At 35.8% G+C, this 23,279-nt stretch overlaps 1 protein-coding gene across 4 annotated transcripts in view; it reads right to left on the bottom strand.

Annotated features, from left to right (window-relative positions):
- Positions 1-23,279, bottom strand: part of PSMD14 (proteasome 26S subunit, non-ATPase 14) — a 61,322-nt gene that overhangs the window by 8,438 nt on the left and 29,605 nt on the right. For all 4 annotated transcript variants that reach the window (XM_088146646.1, XM_088146644.1, XM_088146647.1 and 1 more), the window contains one exon: positions 2,940-3,047. In XM_088146646.1, coding sequence (XP_088002772.1) covers positions 2,940-3,047 — 108 coding nt within the window. The remainder of the gene's footprint in view (positions 1-2,939; positions 3,048-23,279) is intronic.

Raw genomic sequence — 23,279 nt, 5'->3', positions numbered from 1 at the left:
TAGGGTAGAGATACTTTTAAAATATACAATATAAAATATATTATAAAATAAAAATATACAATATACAATAGGGTAGAGGTACTTTTAAAATAAAGAGCCAGTTTGGTGTAGTGGTTAAGGCATCAGGCTAGAAACCAGGAGATTGTGAGTTCTAGTCCTGTCTTAGGCATGAAGTCAGCCAGGTGACCTTGGCTAGTCACTTTCTCTCAGCCCTAGGAAGGAAGCAATGGCAAACCACTTCTGAAACACCTTGCCATGAAAACTGCAGGGACTTGTCCAGGCAGTCTCTAAGAATTGGACACAACTGAATGGATTAAAAAAAAAAAATTAAAAAATAATAGCTTGACATACAGTATAATTAATCCTTGTCCTAATAAATGGCTTTAACTTATTTAAACCGATTTAAGTTGTTTTGTGGTGTGCATCTACAGTAAGGGTGACATATAAATGGTGTGGAACAAATAAATAAATTTGCCAGATATTAACTGTGGAGCATTTAATGCAAAACCCTTTTAAATAATTACAGCCAAAATAGCAAAAATTTGAATTTCTGTTACAATTAAACTCTGATTTAAATCTCTATTTCAAACCAAGTTAAATAAATGCACATAACTATTTCTGATTAGGACCTAAAAAAGTCACATTTGTACAAAGCAGAATTACATCTTCAACTGAATAATGTTGGTAAAGCTTTTATTCTGTTGCCACAGTTTCCATAGCTGAAGAGACCTCAGCCGTCAAACAGCAGCCTACCTCTTTGGTAGTGGTATTTCATCTTATATGAAAAGAGATATTATCAAACAATATGTAGATCCCTTTTTGATATTTCTTTTCCTAATAAATGGGATGTGTTAATTTGTATAATTTTAAAGGAAATGTTTAAATATATTGTACCAAATGTTTATATATATTGTAGACTTAGAATGAGTAATAAGCAATCCTATAGGCTGGCTATACTTCTAATAGCTGAACTGAAAGTAAGACACTTCTTAACTTTCCAAAAGCAAATAATAAAAAATAGAAAAATTAGGAAGCAGTACAATACCGTGGGGTTTGCATAAGAGGTCATTACATACTGCCTTGAAAGGCCCAGTAATATATTCTCTAGAAACATACAAGCACAGGCTTGCCTGCACCCAATCAAAAACATTAGAGGGTTCTTCCATACTCATTATGCTTTGTAGTTTGCACCAATTCTAATCAAGAGTAATTTCATTCATTCTTATTAAATGGAAATTCTTTGGTCTTGAAAAAGGTGGTTCTATTTTATTAGGGAAATAAATAATCAATCATGAAGCCCATATCGATTTTGAAATATGAGTATAAACTATCAATGGATAAAAGATTGCGAAGATAAGAACAAAAACTGGAGCTCAACAGTAGTACTTGCTGTTTTCAACTACAAGTACTGTGTTTGCAGCATGTGTTGCTATTAGAGGTCCTGTAATTAATCTTCAGAGAAATAATTAAACTTCTGGTGGCAACTAACTGGGACTTTTAAAATTCATTTTAAAACAAAAATAATTTTTTTTGGCAATATTACCTTTAGTGCAGGAAAATGATAACGACAAAGCAATAATCATTCATGAGGGAATGCTTGTTTAAGAAACAAAATGCTTTTTGCGTGGAAGTTTGTTTATATCCAACTCTTATCATGGATAAGTAGATTTCACATTCAATGTTATTTATAAGGTTAATTTAGTAACTTGGTCTGAAACCTACAAAACAAGCAGCAAGCTGCATGATTACATCCTCTCTCCTTCCAGCAAGTCCGCAGAACAAATTCCCTTACTCTCAGCTCAACCAGAGGATGCAGATGCATCCATAAAACTTCACTACAGCTAAGACAAAGCTGTGTCCTCTAACGTTATTTAAATCATCTTAAAACCTGGACCAGTGGGGAATATGGGAGGCATTGCTTGCAATTAAGACCAGTATTTTTATAATCCTTAACTGTAGGTAAAGAATGTAGAATTTATCTGCAGGGGACTAGGGAATGGGAACACATGCCTGATTGCTGCCTCATATTTCTAAAATGAAATTAAGAATTTGAAAAGCAAAATCTCTAAAAAGGAAACATGGAGTCAACTCATAACAACATGGAATTTTATTTTTTCAGGGATTTCATAATAATGTAATAAGTAAATATAAACTATTTAGGAAATAGTTAATATTTACTTATTTATTACATTATTATTATTATTAGTAGTAAATATGTTTAAGAAGCGTAAGTTGCAATCCTATGCATATTTCATGGAAGTAACTCCACTAAAAGAAATAACTATCCTTAAGGATTTAATTCTAAAATTATTTTCAGGATTCTACCCAATACCATGAGTGGGCTTTTGGATCTGTTACCATGCATATGAAGTTACTGGTGAATACTGTCCATGGTCTATAGGATCATGGAAGGAGACCACACAACCCCCCCACCAGTTCTCAAGGACACCATGAACAGGGCCTCTCAAAGGAAAGAACAGGCATCTTCTGAAAAGAAAACATTTGTGATGTAGATGTACAAGAAATCATCTAAACTGCCCTGGTGACCTTTGTACCCATAAGAAAAGTTAAGGCCAATAGTAAGAGAACCCAGAAACATCAATAAGGCACTGCCTTCCCCATGATGGAACAGTTTCCAACGTGCATATAGAATGATTTGAACAACTTAGAAAAAAAAATCTGCAAACAATTTCTAAAATAATAGCACTTTTATCAGGGCGCAGCAAAACTAAAAAGGTAGTATGTATTACTAACATCTTCATGCCATATGAAATGAATAAAAATTCAAGAAGTTATCACTAGATCTGTATTGTATAAGGCAAATTTGTCAGATTAAATTTTGTGTGTGTGTGTGTGTGTGTGTATGTGTATATACACACACACACATACACACACACGTTTTAAGCTACATTCAAAGTGAATACATTAATCTTAAATACCTGGATAGATGGCTTGTTTAAGTGACCCAGATTTGAAGTTGTCTGTCTTGGTTCATGTCCTAAGACCATCATATTAGCATTGATTAATCTGAAGGCATCGATAACAACCTGTAAAAACAAGACAGCAAAGTCAATTCTCTGAAGAAAATGCAAGTGTTTGCACCAAGGAACAGCAGAGACATCACAATCAAGTTGCATCTGTTTTTGGCCTTTTTCCAGAAAATTATTTAATTATAATATTAATAAAAAAGAACCGCCTGCTGGCTCTGCCATCAGCACACCAACTCAGTTTAGTATTGCAAGAGGACACCAATTACTACATTTTTCAAGGTGATGAGAGAAAATAAATTAAGTTTCATGCTCTCTTACCAGCTTTTGATAGTTATGTTTACATACATATACACAATGTAACTTTAAAAACATCTTCTCTACTCAAATTGAATGATAGGGAGACTAACTCTGCAACTGAGCACAAGCTAAGGGACTATGTTTAAAGCCCAGTCGTGTCACATCAATTATACTGCTGGAATACTTGAAATGACAACAAAATTATAGTCAGCAAGGAACTTGTCCCATGTATTCCCTTCTAGTCAGATGCTTTTTATTCCCTGCAAGTAGGAAAGAGGCTATAAACTGTCGGATGGATTATGACGACCTTGTCAGTGTCATGGCCAAGAGTAAAACAGAGCAAAAAGCAAGGCAAACAAAAATAAGGTCACATATGATAGTAATACAGCTGATAACTTTCAGAACTTTATGATTTATTTTTGCTTAATTCTGTAAAATGCCATAACTGATTCCGATTCTGTCTAAGGTAGATTAAATACAGATTAAAGACTAGAACAGAGGTTTTCAAACTGGGTGTTCTGTGGAACCCCAAATCTTGATGTGGTTCTGTGAGAGACTAAGGGCCGGAAAATAAGAGTTCACTCAAACGAGCCAATTTTCTGTCACTAAAACTTTGCCTCTTGATCAAAGGTTCCAAGAATCTTTTTTTTTTTTTTTTAAAGCTAACAGTTCCATAGCCTAAAAAGATCTGAAAACCTCTGGACTAAAGTACTTCTCTCTCTCTCTCTCTCTCTCTCTCTCTCCCTCTCCCTCTTAAGAGTTGGTTCTGATGAGCTGTAAATTTAACAGTCTGCAATTTACTTTTCATAGGTGGCTTTTGGAAAGCTATTTTCTCAGCTGTACATCAGTCATATAGAATAATGATATATGGTATAAGAAATTAAATGAATGTGGCTACAAATTTCTACTGGAGGAACGTAACAGTCATGTTCAGTAAATATGCATGCATTTGCATATGAGGAACTGTCCACAGTATAGCAATCTTTTCCCTATGTATACATGCTTTTCGTACAGAAGCAGCATTTGAATCCAAATTGGGCTAGCAGTAAGATGAGAGGACAGCAGCATCATGACATGAAGGAAAGCAGAAGGAAGACACTGGAAGCTCTGGACCATCCAATGAGATCTTGTAAGATTAAAGTAAATGAAGGTTAAAGAAAACACACAAATTTGAGACCATCAACAAAAGATAACTATTTAGCCAAACTAAAACTGTTTGGCTTTTCTTTCAGTTTATTTCTTGGGCAGCAGATAAGAACTTAAATTGTCTTTTGCACCTCTTTTGCAGCAGGAGAAGTAACATGCATATGCATAAATGTTACTGAAAAATAATGCGAGATAATTTATAGTCATTATGCTCTGTCATAAGGGCAAGATGACGACAACCAATGTATGAATGCTCCTAAAAGGCATGAAATATGCACCATCTATACATTCCTACTGCTCAATAAACAAAAGAGTTGAAAGATAATCCTGCACTCAGAGTTTGCTTTAAGCACTTTTAAATGAATGAAACAAACTGAAGTCTCAGTTTGCTGATAGTGATCTTGCCTTTAAATTAGAGTTCAGCTGGTTGGCCCTGTCTTTGTATTTTAGTTCACACAACTTTCAATCTGCACAATTTAACATGGTAACCAGTGATGAAAACAATAGGCAGAAAACAGCTGGGTTGCACACTGCAGTAAGCCACGCGGTAGCTAATTTGTTTTGGGTTAGCATGTTATGTGAATCTGATGATTATTTGCAACCCAGACACATATTACTTATTCAACAAGCAATGGTTAAAACAAAATGTGGCTTAGCTTATATGAGTAGTGGTATGAACTGATGAGGAAAGGGAGAAAGCTCAATGGCAAAGCATTTATTTTACATGCTAAAGCTCCAAGATGAAGCCCTGGCATTTCCATTACAGGACTAGGAATGCACTTATATAAAACTCTGAAGACATAAAAAGCTTTTTATGTTCTCACACTGATTTGATCAACATGGCTGTCACCAATATACGAAATTTCAGCAACTGACCCCCCCCCGGGTTGGAACAAATTAATTAAAAACCTATCTTTTTTCTAATTTGTGCTAGAATTAAAAAAAAAAACCTTGGGAATAGGTATATAAATATTCTAATACACTCATCCTACCCTTCCTGCCCACAAACCTTACAGCACTATCCCTTATTCCTTACTCATAGGTTTCTGTTTTCTCTGTTTTCAAGCAACTTCAGCCTAGGACACCTTCATTAACATTATACAGTAGCATTAACTTGTGCAGAGAGAACCTCTCTTTTGGGGGAGTGAACATAATTTGTGTCTTCTTTTACAGATCATATAATCATAATTTTAAGGGACCCCCGCCCCCCAAGAGGTATGCTTAGACTTCTTGGCTCTTGATTTTGAAATGTGTGGAGGGACAAAACTTGATTCTCCCTGGCAGCAGCTCCTAAGGGTAGAAACGGATGTATTTATGCAGTAACCTGATGTTCTGCATATTACTGCACTTATTAACAGGCTGTCTCATGACCACTTTTGGATACTAGTTGGATTCCATGTACCACCTCAAGAAATGTGTTATGTATACAGTTATCCTCACAAACAATACTATTGATCAAATAATGAGGGGATTAGATTCACAGTACAAAAATACTGGTCTTGTGTTCCTAGAAAGGTTATCTATGGGTAAAGTTATTTTACACCTGTATTTCTCTTCTTGCTACATCTGGGAATTTCCTTGAAGCTACAGCAATTTAGGAAAGTTTAATATTTTATAGGCCTATTCCAGTTTTTACATTCCAGTTTTGAATCTAATGTTTTTATATAACATTGAGTCTTATAAGTTTCCCAAACTCTTGAAGCAGCATTTCAGCCATATGTTCTAATTTTTGAACACCTGCAAATGCCCAACCACAAAGGAGTATAAATTAAAAGTAAGCAAAAACAGAACTAAATATCCTACACTGTAGTCCTCTAGAGATTTACTCGATAGGAAATGACACAAATAAAGAATTTACTCAGAGGGGAAGATACAATTACTTGGCACTATATCAGAATCACAAGGTGCTTTGTATTTTAGAGTACTAACACTTACACTCCTAGAATGGATTAGAACTGACTGCTCCACTAGAAAACGTGGAACCTATCCAAGACAGCAATGGTATTTTATGAGAATTGTTTCTACTCAGATTTGAGCTCCATATGCACTTTTCATGATAGCTATTTGCAGTGGATGCTAAATAAATGGCCATGCATCAGCTTTTACAAGTGTGCTATGATTACAGTGGCCCATTTTTACAAGGTCATTTTTAATAATCTTTCTGAGAAAATGCCTTCAGCCATCTAGTGTTCTGAAGGGGAACTTCATGGAGAACACAGTTTTGGAACAATCTTGACACATTCAAGTTTTAAAAATATTTATTGTGCAGAATATGGGCTAACAATTCTATGACTTAAATACCAATGTTAGTGCATCTGTTTATTTAACTGTATTTTTGATCAGTACTTGTATATGTTTGGGTAGAAGATGTTGTGCAAGATGCTGTGCTCATGGGCTTGCACTACAAAATGTTACTGTGCTCAATTCTTAACTGTAGTCATAAAATAATATTAATTTCTTATAAACTACTGGACAAAAGTATGACTTGAGTGACATTTTGCTTCTGCTTAACAGCATCATTGCAACCAATAAGAAGGAGCGTTTTAACTACACCAAGATTAAAGGAATTCACTGCAATCACTATAGCAACTGTCTTAGGGAAAACTAACATGCTGAACAACCTGCAACCTAAAATTAGATCTGGGACGCAATAAAAAGCATAAATGCAGCAACACACCCTACATTTTGATTTCTAAGCTATCTTATAATTGCTTTTTTTGCACAGTAAGAACAAATAAGTTCCTTCTTTAGAGAATCATGAGAAAATAAATAGACTCATTAATGTCCAGTGCGTTAATAAGCAATGGATGGAGGTGTTAATTATGCTGCAATAAGATTCAAGGATAAAGCCCTGGTGAGCTCTTGGATATATGTTGTAGCTTAAGCCTTCTCTAGGTGTGTGTACTTTGAAGTTCTGGGCAAAGCATGATAGCAATATAGTAACCTTATAGTCTGCAAAGGAAATTTTACAGGCAGTTGGATCACAGGGTCAATTGAGGGAATATAAATTAATACTGCTTTCAATTTTGTTAGCATTTGAGTGTTTTAAAATCTCTTAGCTTCCTTTGACCACAATGATTTGCAAGTGCATTAAAATGCAGCCTGAAGGCTTAATGCAAAATTACTTCTCCCAAAGATGAGAAATAAAGAGCTTCCTCTAACACCATGGTGGGGAAAAAGGGTATAGATTAAGGTGGCTTTTTATTATTACATGCTATCCGCTCCTGCAATTCTTCTCACCAACTGGACGATTTAATTCTGCCTGGTGCAAGTGCCTTGAGACTTTGCAGAGGTCACTTCAACAGTAGACAGCTTATAACAAAACCATTAGCGGTTTGGCTAGCTTAAGGAAACCTCTTACTTTCCTTTTTTTGTTTATTATCACTGCATGAATCTGCAGCATATGATAGTTTATAATTTCTCAGGCTTGTTAAATTCATGTTAAAGGTCTGTTTTCTTGTTGAATAAATTTTGTTCATATAATGCTGCCTATTTCATACAGTGAGTCTTTAATAGCACCTTTGGTCTATGCGCAACTCACAGATCAAAACAGAGGACTAAAATAGGGGTTGATGATGCTATTTACATGTGTGATTCCTGCTGTCTTCTTGTTAGTAGCTTTAATATAATAGAAGACCTTGTCTTTTTTGTAATTAACACATCTTTACTGGAGAGATATTTGGAAGTGATTGCTGTGAATATACTGGTTAGTAAAATAAACACAATCACACACCACTTTCTGTTATCAGACAAATTTGTGAATTGTACACATTATACTCCAGATCAACAAACTGTGATATAACAGCCAAGGAGAAGACACATTTATATAACCCTATATTTTTTCTGAAAATGTGTATTCATTCTGACCTTGTAAATATAATTAGTTTCTGGGATGCATGGAATTAAAAAGCATAGATTCTTTAGTAATTGCAATGACTGGAAATAAGATACTAAGTATTTGGAAACTACCACAAAAAAAATCAAAATGACATTTTTATTTACGTTTATTTCTTACAAATCATCACTACCTGGAAAATACTTTTCATTTTACTTTCAGTTGTTATTCAAATCAAAAATCTACATCGTCACTTGCTTTTGTCAAAAGATTGCTTTCAAACAGCTCTCCTAGTAACTTTTTTGCCAAATCATCCTATTGTTTATTATATACAAATTAATATACAAATCCTCCTCTCAACACTGCTAACTATTTCTAGAATAATACACTGAATATTTTTATTACTTAAAAAATATTTCAGCAATACATCATTTGTTATAATCAAGATTGCTCCAGAGATATTATAACTGACAAGTGCCCATATACCTCCAGATCTGTACTTCTTAAATATCTCTACATCATCACATGCAGCACTTCGGGGGGGGCACACACTCCTAATATGGGTGTAGTATCTGAAGTAATGAACTGCAGTCAGTTAACTTAGCACTGCTAGTTAGAATTGAAGCTCTTTCTGACATCATTGTATTTGCAGAAAATATCCCCCAAGCCCTATGCCATATAGAAGCTATCTTTAAAAAATGCATTAAGGTGCTTTGCAATTCAAGCACTTGGCCATTGTTTATGCATGCGTTTATAAGAAAACAGCACTGCATAAGAAATCTTGTACAAAGGATATGGCCAGGTGTGGAAGGAGAAGTAACGTCCCATCTAAAATCTCCTTTATCACCTGCAACTGAACTGTTATCAACTGCTTAGTTGGTTTCCAGATTCTTTGAAAAATTAAATGGAACTACGACCCTTGAAGTGCAGCTGAAGTTTATGACCATTTGATATTTATGCTGGTGTGCACACTTAAACAGCCGTGACCATAGAACATCTTTGGTCCCCTGTAAGCCCACAGCATAAAAAATTCAGAGAAATCTTACTTTTATGCCATTTCCAATGAAAAGCACGAAGAACAGAAATTGACTCATGCCAAATGCATACCACTGAATTGCTGTGATTGTGAGTTTTGAGGTCTTACACATGGTAATTATTTATAAAAATGTCAATTTTAGTTCTGAAAAAAAGATTCCTAGGAGTGCATACATTTTCCTTCTTTATCCTTGGAGAATTTGCTTGCTTTGGTCAGGTCTACCATGCAACCTGAATATCCAGAGCGGAGAGACAGCTACAGAATAATACATTTAATTTGACAAGCAAAGGCATGCATCTGTAACCCCAGAAGCAGAAAAACCACTAGTTTCCAAGCTTTACGCCTTACCAAAGAGAGATGGATTATTCTACATCCTCCATGGTAAAAGGCATTTAAAAATTAATACTATTAAATGTAAAGTCTACTTGGAACTTTTTTCATTTAGGAAAGGGAAATAAACTAAAATAACCTTTGCAGTTTAACAAGAAAGCATAACTGCCTGCTCTGAAGTAAAGCAAATGGAGTGTTACTGCATTAAAAAACACACTTCAGCACAGAATTTCTCTATGTTTAATGAAGCATTCTATTTGGAACTTTTATTCAACTATCTAACATAACTGCACACAGTTGAGACGGCAATAAAAAACCCAAGCATGCAATTATTATTTGCGTGTCATATATACATATATATTATTTATGAAATAATTATTGTAGAGAGAGAAAAAAGAAAACAAGATAAAAACAGAAGAGAAATGAAGCTGGAAAAACACAAGGACTTAATTCAAATGAACCTCCAACTGCAAATGAGCTGCAAGCTTATACGTTTTCTTCATCCTCCTTCCCCCTCCACACGCTAATACACATTTTTCTCTCTCTATTACTTGTTTAGTACTAACCAAAGTTCACCATGATGTCAAGCTTATTAGAGCCTACATTCCAGATGGAGAATCAGAAACCAGCCAAGTATAATTTCTGGATATGTTTCAGAATGTCCACTGATTCAGTTGAAATGGCAAACTATTGAACATGTGATGGTAAGGCGAGTATAAGGAGATTCTGTATAAATCTGTACCTTAGTCTTCTTCCAGAATATGCAGTAATCATGAGAGATAAGACATGGTTATAGTAGTTGTGCATAGTACAAAAATGCTAGTATTTACTATGATTCTGCTGAAGTTCTTAGTAACTTAGTAACATTTGTTACTAAATTTGTGAAATTGGCACCTTCCAGTAAGACATCAATAAGCAGATTTAATCTCCTAACTATTTATTAATCTCTCTTCTGCAAATTGAGTTTCTCCCCCCGGAATTCCCCAAGCAGCCTGGCCATTGTTGAACATTTTAGAAACTGAAGTCCAGTAATCTGGAGGCTATGCAGGTAGGGGTAGACTGCCTTATGCTAAACATAAGCTACCTGCACTCCTTTCTCAGAATTCTGAATTTGTCCAGTGTCAACTATATAATGATAAGGTGAACTATCATGAGATTCCCCATCAGTTTTTAAAACTGGACAAGCCATTCATTTTCTGAAACTGTATTTAGACAGCCAATTTTATCATTATTTGTACCTACTTGTGTGCCTAAAGATCCCACGTGTGAGAAATTGATCAGAGCCAAATTGTGATTTTGAAATTAGCTTTAATACAGGTCAGCCTTTAACGCATCCTAAAGTACAGTTTAAAATGGGTAGTCTAGAATTCTGATCTAACAAAGGCCCCTTTGGGCCAGAATGAGTAGAATCCCTGTTCTTAGGAGTTACTATAGATTTAGTCATGTTTGCCATTTACTATTACTTGGTTTTAATGTTATGTTTGTTCTATATTGTTGGTTTAATTTTTTTCCTCTTTTGTATGCTGCCCAGTCATACTGTTTAGAGTTGGGCAGGCATATAAATGCTTTAAACATACAAACAAAGACTGTACTTTTGGCAATATCTCTCCTGCTCCCTACTAGGCATTCTAAAAATGCACTGGAAACAGAAGTGGAGACGCCAGAGATAACTTACTTGAGGCTGTGTAAATTAGTTCTAAGCCATTCAAAGAATTTTGACTTGTTCTTGCCTTTTATTACAGATTTGAAAGTTTCAATTACCTATTCCATTGTAATGCAGAAGGAGCAGAGAATCAGTGCTGAAGGTTAAAAAAAATGTGGTTGACATTTCTTTTCTGGTCAGTTAAATTTTGAGTATTTACCCAAATAAGGCAATTATTACACCAAAAGCATTAGGAATAAAATATTTTAAAATGGGGACTATTCAGTGCAGAATAACACTTAAATATAAATATTAAATTGTGAAGCAATTTAATTTTAAAAAGTACTATGGCTGAATCTATGCCTACTAATTCAACACAAATTACATCATGAGGAAACTTATCACAGTCTATAACCACACTTAAAATAAAACAAAACAAAAAACATACAACCTATGAATTCTTGAACATTGTTCAACAGGAATCTCCAAACAAACAGGAAGCAGCATGAAAGGGAAGTCTGGATTAGAAGCTTTAGAGAAAGTAGTTGTAGAGAGTATAGAGGATGGCCTTGAAGGACAGGGGGAAGATCTGTTATCAAGGCAATAATCAGATAAATGAAGCTTGAGCCCATTATCCACAAAGAGATTTACAAAAACGCCTCAGACAGCCCCTCCCATTTACATGAAGATAAAAAAGGGAAGAGAGGAAGCACATTCAGACTTGCAAGATTCTGTTACTTTAGCTGTTCTAATAAAAGTAGCTTTAGGCCTACATGGTGCCTGTTTCTTAGTCTGGTCTACTTGTAGGGATGACAGTAGTGTGGGCTAGGAAAAAGAGATAATCTTGCTCCAGGAACAAAGTGTAACCAACTATGGGTGGGAGATAGTATACTAAGATCAAGAATCACTGAAGGTAAAGCTTGCATGGTTGGAGGAAGCTGCCAGAGAGTGTATGAATGGCAAAAAGGGGAGGAGAGAATAGACTTATACTAGTTAATTGATTGAGAGTAATTAGTGTTGATAGATAAAGGATTCTTCAGATACTGCTGCCCATCATAGCTCTGTGCTTCAAACTTTGCCATAGGTTCTATACAGAGACTATATACTTAAATATACCTCTCACAAGAGTAGCTTACTGCCTAGTTGGAAATATTATTATAAATTTTATTTTTAAGAATCTGTATTGAATTTGACAAAACTGCTGACTAAACCCAGGTAACTAAAAAAAAACAACTCAAAATGAGCCATTTCTGAAAGTTACTCATATGCTGGGTTATGGGTGAGTTCTGTCATGGGGAAATACATAGGAAGAGTGCTCATGTAAGTAGCAATTGGTATAAAGATGGACATTTTATGAAGATGGGGACATTTCAGCTCCTCTAGTATTTCTAGTGAATGTTTCTATTTTAAGGATTTTAAGGATTCTTCCTCTACTTTTTAGGGACACATTGTTTTAGCTGGAAGTAAGGTATATTTGGTTGAATTTTAATCAACTGAGAGTACATTATATACAGGAATATTGTAGGTGAAGGGTTTGCATTCACTGTTATATAGATATCCTGAAATTCAAAAACTTGTCATTTTCTAACAATGGGATCTAACTCTGTGTAGGTATTATACTCTTAGTAGGCATACAGGCCAAAGAACTGTCCAGACTTAGAATCAATTAAGTGCTAGTTGTGCACAACCAGTTAGCAAAGAGCTAATTTTGGATGGGAAACAAAATAAAAGTGGAGCGGTCGATGGAGGGAGACCACAATGCAGAAGCCCAAAAAGTCCTAAGGGAAGAAAAACTGAAGCAACAGCCATATCAGGAGACCAGAGGATCCAATGTGGTTTGGGGGGAAGCAAAGACCTACCAAAGTGCGCTGGGCTACAGTTCAGAGGAAATGGCATACAACCACCTTTGGTGTTTGCAGCCATGAATGAGCAGGACATTTCTACAAACCATATTAGTGTTCCTGTGAAGAAATCAACTCTACCAAGAATCTTGTGTAAATTCAGACTTCACATGGAAATATAAAGTTAAATGGTATGCAGAAATTCAGTTTGGCTTTAGAAGGGAATTTGATATATTTTCCAGAGTTATAGAAGAAGTAGGCATGTATTTGGGATCGTCATATTTTCAACCAGCCTGCTCTCTCTTAAAGTATTTGGGACAGTAACTAAGCAAACATACACCAACTTCATTTGAAGGTATTTTTGGACTTCTATCTGTATTTTCTTCTCTTTTCACTAAAATTATCTTTCTGGATCTTTTAAATTCTTTTTCTGCTTGGGGCATCAAAGTGTATAATTTGGGTTTCTTTTCCTATGATGACGGCAGCAAATATTGGGTTACAAAAATGAAAAAGCTGTTTCTATTTTTCTGGAAAAGGTGAGGAATAGGAGTTGGATTCTATTGTCAGATTCCATCTTCCACAATGTGGATGACTGAAGAGACTTCCGGGGGAGGTATGGAGAAATGAAGATAGTGAGTGGAGAGGACAGGAGATTGTCCACATGTGCTCCGGATGGTTGCTTCTCGCAAGGAGACCGCAGGACAGCAGTTTTCCACAGGTTTGAGTGCCAGGAGACAACAGGACCAGCCACCTTGCTTGCAACCGCAGCAAAGCCTTTTAAAGGACACTAAGTTCACAACCTTCACTTTCTAATCATTTCTGAAAACTGCCTGTTAACCATCTTAAAGCTATTAGGGACCTTCAGAATGACAAGTCTGAAGAGTCATTGGGTGAATTTATCTTCAACTCTGAACAAAAGAAAAATTAATTATAAGCTTAAGAACTTAAGGAATTTGAAATAAACAGCAAAAAGGTAAATAAGATTTTGATCTAAGAAAGTCATAAACAGATTAAGGGTCTAGATAAATTTGAAGTATTGACTTATTTAAATAAGATTTTGGAATTAACTATAAGAAGTAGCTTCCTATGGGAAACAGACTTATCTTAGCTATCCTGGCTATTGTAAGCCATAACAAAGATAAGTTACTTAGAAACTGAACACTAGACGGGACTAAAGATTTTAAGCAGAACAACAACAACAACAAGCCTGTTCTTGATGTCAGTTAATACTGGGACTTACAAAATGACACCAAATGTTATAACATCAGAAACATTAAAGGAGATCTTAGAAGAATGGAGCCAGAAATTAGTAACTACAATATCAACATTGTCAGTAATGATGTTTGCTTCTATGGATAGGCTATGTCCAAAAGATGTTAATAAGGGAATGACAGATGTGGAACAAGTTTTATCTGGCAAGACAGAGAAAGTACCAAAAGTGGAACTACAAATGACAGGCCAAGAAAATGGTTTGGAAACTGGCTGAAGTTTTAAAAATTAAAAGGGAAATACAAATGATAAACCAAGAGAATGGCCAGGAAAATGTTTACTTATTGGACTTACAAAAGAGCCTAGTTAAAGCCTTGAAGAAATCTGTGCAATGGTATAAAGAAGAATTGAAGAGAAATCAAATCCTATGACAATATTTCCTTGAATTAAAGATTAAGACTGTTAGAAGTAAAAAGAAGGAATATAAAGTTGGTTTATTTGATCAAGGTTAAAATTTTATGTATGTATGTATGTATGTATGTATGTATGTATGTATGTATGTATTTATTTGCAAAGTTCTGGCAATCCTTTATGGACTTTTTGCTGACATCAGGATTGAAAAGTTGATGTTTTATAGATTTGCTTATAGATAAGGGATGGGATATGGGATGAAGAGATATCTGTTTGTAAGCTTATAGTGGGCGAAGAGTTACTACATTTGTTTATACTTGTGATGAAGGTTGGAATTAACTTCTTTATATATTTTTCTTTTTCTTCATTATATTCTTTCTTTCCTTTTTCTTCTTTCTCTTTTTTCCTGCACTTTTTATTCTTTTCTTCTATTCTCTTCTCTTTCTCTAAGTTTGGTCTGAATTAGTTTTTACTATTGTAATCAAAATTTCTTAATAAAAAAACTATATTCACAATGTGTTTGACTGCAGGAATGACACCTAGCAGTACCTCCATCTCTCTATGACATAGGGTCCTTTAAGCTGACAATAGGAAAAAAAAAAAAGAGAAGTTCACACAGAAGAGGACTCTTCTTTGAATTAACTTAAGCTATTCATAACTTTAGAGAACAAAATCTACGAATATTGCTCTCTTGGCAGTTTGATTTATCCCAGATGACATTAGAGATCTAGCGCAGATTTTGTAATATATAACAACCTATCCAAAAGCAGACAGCTGTTACTTCAGTATAAGTTGAAGACTCTGAACAGTTCTATGCAAAATACTTGACTGCAGTTCAACCTCAAGTTGATGAATATGTAAATGATGGCTGCTCAGTCCATCCAACATGACAGGACATGGTCTTTTTCAACAGACTGAACTAAAAAGAAAGGCTTAGACAGTCCTATAAGCCAACGATTCTAAGGGTGGAGTGAAAAACCAATCCATAGCTGCAAACAGGGGAATGCTTTCTATGGTAGGAGTCCAAGACATCTATAGGTTGTAAGATTGTCAGTCATAGTTATTTCTAAATTTCTGGAACGTGCTTTAGATGGCTAACCCTCATGAGGTCTTCAGTCAGTGCCAGGCCATGGATAAGCATAAAACTTGCTGAGGATGAAAATATCATCTGCATAGCAATAGCATATAATAGGGTGTCTCTGTATATTATCACCTACCAGTTAGCTATGGAGAAACTAATGGAGTCTTGAAAGATAAAAAAGATACTGGAACTTTTTGAAGAGGATCTTTCCTCTTCCTATTATGTAAATGAATGTACCAAAAGACAGCAGAATGAACATAGTGCAGTCATTGGCACTTTTAAGCAGAAATAATTTATAAAACTCACAGGTGTGGAGTTGAGAATATGAGTCCTGTTTGCATGAATCCAATACATTTGTAGATATTCAAAATTCAGTTTGCAAGAAACAACTCCCTAGTTAAGACATTTAGGTTCCTGGGTACATTATGCCGCCTTACATAGCAGTTGTTTATAACTAATGACTCATCACATGATTAGGCTTTTCCACACTGTGAAAAGTTTGTGAAAAGGCAGAAAAAACTACATGGTGATGCTCCTTGCAGATTATGCTCACAATATGAGTGGTTCATCATAAAGGACATACATGAATTCAACCTCAATACTGCTACTAAAAGCTTGAACTTTAACATATGAACAAAACAGATAATAGTAATACTGGTATTAACCTACATGAGAGCCTGTATGGTATAGTGGCTAAAACACTGGACTAAGAACAGAGAGACCTGGGTTCCAGTCTACCCACAGCCATGAAAACTAAATGACTTTGGGCCAATCCCCCTCTCTCAATCCAACTTTTCTTTTGTTGTGAGGAAAAGCAATACAAAGGAATGCTATGATTTTTAGCATAAATAAATTATGAAATTTATGATTTTAGATGGGGCATCTGAATAAAAGGTAGAATATATATCTAATACATAAATAGTCAACTCCAATAGAAAATACCGCTATTATGTCATTATATGAAAAGCAATGGAAACATATTAAACTGGCATTAGTAGATGGCAACCAGCTTGCACCTGCGCAGCAGCCACCTCTGGCCCTGTTGTGCTTGCACCATGGCGGCCACCTGCACACTCTCCCTCACCTGGCAACAGCCACCCCCTGCCCCGCTGCACTCACACCACACCGCAGCAGCTGCTTATCTGCCTGTTGGCCAGTTTGTGAGCTGCCTGGGACTTGTGACTTTCTCCCAGCTTCCCCACTGACTTTGCTTGTTGGAAGCTGGTAGGAAGTTGCAAGGAGTCCTTGCTTAACAATCCAGGATCCTCGCTTATCAATGGCAACAGGGACTGCCAGAACTGCTGTCCCTAAGCGATGCTGTCATGTGATGTTGCACTTTACAACTGCATCGCTTAGCAACGGAAATTCCGGTCCCAATTACCATCCTTAAGCAAGGAATACCTTTATTTAACAAATAATTGAGGACCTACATAGTAAGACTTTGTATTAAGAAAAATCCAATTTTCGGAAGTGCTACGAGCCCAGGTATGAAATTATAGTCCAAAAATGGACTATACTGCAAACCAGAGAATGTATTGAATGATGATATAGAGGCCTTTCTAAATAATATTAACCTACACTTAGGTTAGACACACTTAGATGATACACAAAAACAACTTTTGTTTGTTCTATCTGAGGTAGAGATTAAACAAATAATTTTAAAAATGGCAAGCAGTAAAACACCAGGATTGGATGGATTTCCTATAGAGTGGTATAAAACATTTATAGATTTTTTTGGTGCCAAAACTTTGTCAAGTGTATCATGAGATATTTGATAACTGAATATTATCAGAGGCATTTAATCAGACCTATATATACAGTTATACCAAAGTCAGGTAAAGGCCATACTCTGTATGGTAATTATTGTCCAATCTCATTAATTAATGCTGATACAAAGATCTTAACAGCAGTGCTAGCAAACAGATTACAGCAAGTGATACCATTTCTTCAGATATTGATAGATGTGAGTCATTAAGCCTCACCCTTTGGGCAGAAGGTAAATGCTCTCAAAATGAATATTATTCCCAGATTAATTTACATTTTGAGAGGAATTCCAGCTCATATATCTGGAAAATATTTTCAAAAAATAAATTCTTTGTTTAGAAAAATTTTATGGGGTTCTTCGATTCTGAGAATATCCCTACAGAAAATGCAATTACCAATGAATGAGGGAAGATTCGGTTTTCTGAATCTGGAGCTATATCATCACGCTATGTAATACTGTCCATCCAACCAAAAGTGCTATATATGTATATTCCAAAGTTGCCCAAATTGGAAAATTAACACCAATTGTTGGCTTCCAGTATTTAATACTTGACAATAATATTGTTGAGTATGTAACCCAGTGGCAATATTTACAGCTACATTTGTTAACAACATTGTTTGGACCAGCAGCATTTTCAGCTTCTAAAACACCTGAGTTACTAGAACAACTTGTTAAATCCTTTAAAACTACAAAACCTACTACTTTTTATAGATTTTTTTTTATCAATAAATCAATTTGCTAAGAAATGAGCGGAATAAAAAGTTAGAGGTTTCTATATTGCCCAGACAATGGGAGTGTTTTAACTTCTACAGCAAGAGTGTCAATGGGCCTTAACTATGACTTATACAACAAAAAATAATATTTAGAATTTATTGGACTCTACTACATTTGTACAGAAAAGGACTAAGACAGTATTTTGTTGGAGATGTAATAAGGATAATGCTTCTTTAAAACACATGTTTTTACAATGTCCTATATTTACTAAGTTTTGGGAGAAAGTATGGGACTATATAGGGGACGCGGTGGCGCAGCGGCTTAATGACGCTGAAAGTTGCCGGCCAGAAATGGTCGACGCTTCAGCGGTTTGAGTCCAGCCTTCGCGTTAAACAGGGTGAGCTCCTGTTTCCTCCCCAGTTCTTGTCAACCCAACAGGTCGAAAACTCACGTGAGTAGATAAATGGGTACTCTCACTCCGGTGGGAGGAAAAATGCTGGCGGCGCCTTGCAAAAAGGAGTTGGGAGCAGTTGCCGGTAAGCGCGAAAAACCGTGCACGCCCGAAAAGGGCACGAAGCAACGTAAACCCCGCCTCCTGCGCTCGCCAGCTGGGCTCTGCTCTAGGAAGGAGGCTTTGGCAAACCATTTCCGAAAAACAATTGCCTTGAAAACTGCAAGGACTCATCCAAGCAGTCACTGCAGGGTCAGCAATGCCTGAGCGCAGACAAAAAAAAAAAAAAGGGACTATATAAATGTGACTGAGTGACAAAAGCTAAAATTTTCAGAGGATAATATTCTCTTGTACTATCTGCCTAGTACATGGAATTTGACAACTGGACACCATAAATGGATGGCCCCATTCACTCAATGGATTGAAGACCTGATTGCATTTGCCACTTATGAGTGGATTGCCTACGGACGTAGACTTTGTATGGACAAGTATAATGAAATAAGGGACTCATTTATACAAAATACAATAGGTTAAAAAAACCCATGATAGTTATATAAGTTATTAGAAATAAATATATTTATATTTGCATAATACTTGTATTAGATAAGCATATATAGAATTGAAACTGTTTACTGTTATAAGTTATAACAAAATATATTTTCTCTTTTTTGTTTTTTTCCACTTTTTTAAAGCGCTTGTTATGTGTTTTTTACCTCCCTGTATTTATTTCTATCATGATTATCTTTGTGTTTTGTTCTTTTTTCTTCTTCTGTTATTATTTTAAAAACAATAAAAAATAAATTTAAACAATTCAAAGTTATTTCTGCTTTCCAAATACAGTACAGTTATTTTAGACATCAAGGTGCATTCTGCACCTTGATTTGCCATTCTTTTATAGATATAATTGTACATATTTTTCAGTGAGAAGTGTAAAGTATCCTTGCAGCCATTACCATATACAGTGGTACCTCTAGTTACGAACTTAATCTGTTCCGTGACTCTGGTTGCAACTCGAGTTGGTCTCAAGTCGAGGTAAAGTTTCCCATAAGGTTCAATGTAAATATGGCTAATCCGCCCTCCGAATTTGGTCACACCCCGAGGTAAATTTCCCCCATAAGGTTCAATGTAAATACGGCTAAACAGTTCTGAAACATATGCATTTTATTTTTAAACCTCAAAAACATGAAAAAAAGTACAGTACAGCACAGTATGAAGAGGGAGAATGGGGTGGGAAGGCAGTTATTGTTTGGAGGGAGAGTCCCCTTCCAAAGGGACATCGGGGAGATCTCCTTCAGGGGTTTCCTCTCTTCTTTGCCTCTTAGCTGCAGGCTGAGTTCTGGGGAAAAACCTGTCTAAAGTCAGTTGCCAGTCTGCTCTGCATTTTCTTTGGAGCCATGCTGATAAGCACACCAAAAACCTTCCAAACGCCACAAAACACACCACAAGCCTTACCGAACGTCTCCTTGCTACCGCGATCTCACCCACAGGAAGCCGCGACCGCGTGGCAGCAGGGAAAATGGCCGCGGATCCGGTTCGTAACTCGAGGCGGAATTCGCAAGTAGAGGTAAATTTTTGGGGCCGGAGCTGGTCCTATCTCGAAAAATTCGTAAGGCGGGGGGCGTTCGTAACTAGAGGTACCACTGTACAAGGCTAATTCAGTATATTTTGTGGGATGTAAGGTTTAAGTGATATTTAATAGAAAGATGGCAGGTTGGAAAGGAAATTAAAGTTTTAGAATTTGTTTCATTCCCATTACAAAAAAAAAATCCAAAACTGTTGAGCTTTGTAGCATTGACACTTAATACTGAACAATGATCCAACTTGATTATTACATTTCCAATCTTTTTTAGAAAATGAACTATCAAGTTTAGGAATCAGTACTGGAGTAAAATACCATGGTAAAACACCTTATACCAGTTTTCTCTAAATATAATATTAACTATAAATTTAATCTTCCACTGAAATTTCCATTGCTGCATATCAATTATTCTAAATCCTGCATCCAATCTGATCACACAATAAGGCCCAGCAAATGCTCCAAATTTTGCTATTGGCTACTTTAAAAGAAAAAAGAGATTTTGGGGGGAAAAAATGTCACTGAATGTCAAGATGGAAAATTATAGCAAGAAACTAGCATTAACATAAAATAATAAAATAAAAAGTAAAAGTTACATGGTACTTTGTTGTGGAAGAAGATTAATTAGGTTTAAGCAACTAAAGCTGCAGCCCTAGATACAGTCACCTGTGAGCACATTCCCTCAACTCAACAAGGTTTATTTCTCTGGAGATGCACTGGATTGTAACCTTTTGAGGAAGACTGGTTTCCTTATCCAATGTTACATCAAGAAAACTAAAGAAGAAAATCAACTTGCAAAAACAAAACTGTAACTTCACGTATAAACATTCTTATATTTATCTTATTTCCCTCTTCATAAGTCACAAGTATTATAATCAAATCAAAAAATAAAAAGCAGTTTTTAAATAGAAGTAAATAGAAAGAAAGAGAGCAAGTTTGATGTCGTGGCTAAAGACCATGCTAGAAACTGGGAGACGGTGAGTTCTAGTCCCGCCTTAGGGACGCAGCCAGCTGGGTGACCCTGGGCCAATTTTCTCAGCCCCAGGAAGAAGGCAAGGGCAAACCACTTTCAAAAAACCTTGCCAAGAAAATTGCAGAGACTAATCCAGGCCGTTGCCAGGAGTCAACACTGATTCGAAGACACAAAATAAAAATTAAAAAAAAAAATTGCAGAATAGGGCAAAGCATTCAGAAAATGACAAACTGAAGTTAACGGGCAATTGAACTTATGACAAAGACACGTCCTTCTAGCAAGCTATAGAAGGTAGGTCCATGACAGTCTAGGATAATCACACAGCAGTTACTGCAGAATAGCTGTATCCTAACCTAGTGACCTCCAAACTACAGTTTCTACTGTCAGTGACCCCTGGCCATATGGACTTTGTGGCCTATCTTGGTTGAGGATGCCATGCTCAGGAAGGCTGTTGGAAGTAATTTGGTAACTTTTTGAAAGCAAACAGGAAACTAAAACTACTTGCAGGATAGGTAGAAGCACTCGCCAGCATTTTCACTGCAACATTCTGGCCCAAGTTCTGAAGCCTCTAGTGATAACCCAACAGAATATAAACTTCACTGGGATAATCTAGCCTAGATGCAACAAAAGCAGGTGTGAGGCCTTCTCAGAAACTGACAGAGTTGGCACTTCAAGGTAAGTTAGGCAAAGATACTCCTGGCTTCAGTTGCTACCTAATATTCAGGTGGATATTAGGGGTATTCTCAAGCATTAACTTGATTCTTCAGGAAAGGAAATACTCTATGAAAAACTTGTAGAATTCATTCTCCTAACTATAAGCACATCTCTCTTATTTAGATTAAGTCTCAATTTAAGAAAATATGAAAAGATATTTATCATAAAAATATGAAAAGAAGATAAGAAAATATGAAAAGAAGATGAGCACAACAAAAGCTATCACCAAATTGGGTTTTTTTGCCTTAGATTTCCCCCCCTTCTTTCTTAGTATCCCTGCAACCTGAAATACTAAGCATCATTTGGTATTTTACAATTACAAATTCACCTCATTTAAGGGGATTTTTTAATGGAGGGAGGGGTTGTTAACTGGACACACATATAGAAATATACCTGGCTCTTAAAATGAAAATTAACAGTTAACTTGGCCATATGCTGCTATTATCATACTCATACAAGTGATCATTTCATCCTATCAAGAAAGTGGCAACATTTATAGTTGGTTAACCAGCTTACGATCACAGATCCATTAACACAAAAACTTAAATACTTAAAATATTTATAACATAGCACAAATGTCATACATATTAATTGAACGACTATTCTGTAATACAATAGGAAAGCATGCTGAAACAAAACACCTCAGCAGTATTTTAAAGCAGTAACCACCTAGCCAATTTCTGTATGTTCTGTAGTTTTTCTAATCCACTCTCCCTGTGGCTGAGCAAAATCGAATTGCCTCTCACATTTGCAGACAGCTCTGTGAAGGTGATAATAGAGCTGCTCCCTGCTGTCATGAGGCAGGAAATAGGAAAATGGCATATGGGGCTAGAAAGAAATAAAAAAAGAATCAAACAAGAACAAAAGAGATTTCAACAAAGGACAAACTATAACCCAATATGCTTTGCAAGTTAATCTCTTTTCATAAGGATTCTGCATAATCATTCATCTGCAAACTTACCCTAAAATGTGAATGGTTGCAAAGTTGTTAGGGGAAGTTTTTATTTTGGAGGACGTGCAAAAAGTATCAAGTTCCATCTTAAGAGAGAACATTATGTCTCTCTAGAGAAGGATTTAATCTAACATAACTTGCTATGATTTCATTTTGAAAAGACTGAAGATTTCACCAATCTAAATTGTACTAACGGTCTTGGCCCTAAAATACAGATTGTACTGCATTTAATAGAAACACTTTCCATGTAGGAAAGTTTTTTTAGTTCCTTTTTGACTTACCCATAAGGACCAAAGAGTTCTTCAAGAACAAAAGG

The sequence above is a fragment of the Python bivittatus genome, unplaced genomic scaffold (genome assembly GCF_059951505.1).
Source record: "Python bivittatus isolate LINGU-HERP-01145 unplaced genomic scaffold, Pbiv_v1 ctg000480_np1212, whole genome shotgun sequence".
Classification (NCBI taxonomy): Eukaryota; Metazoa; Chordata; class Lepidosauria; order Squamata; family Pythonidae; genus Python; species Python bivittatus.
This window is presented reverse-complemented; position numbering and strand designations above follow the sequence as displayed.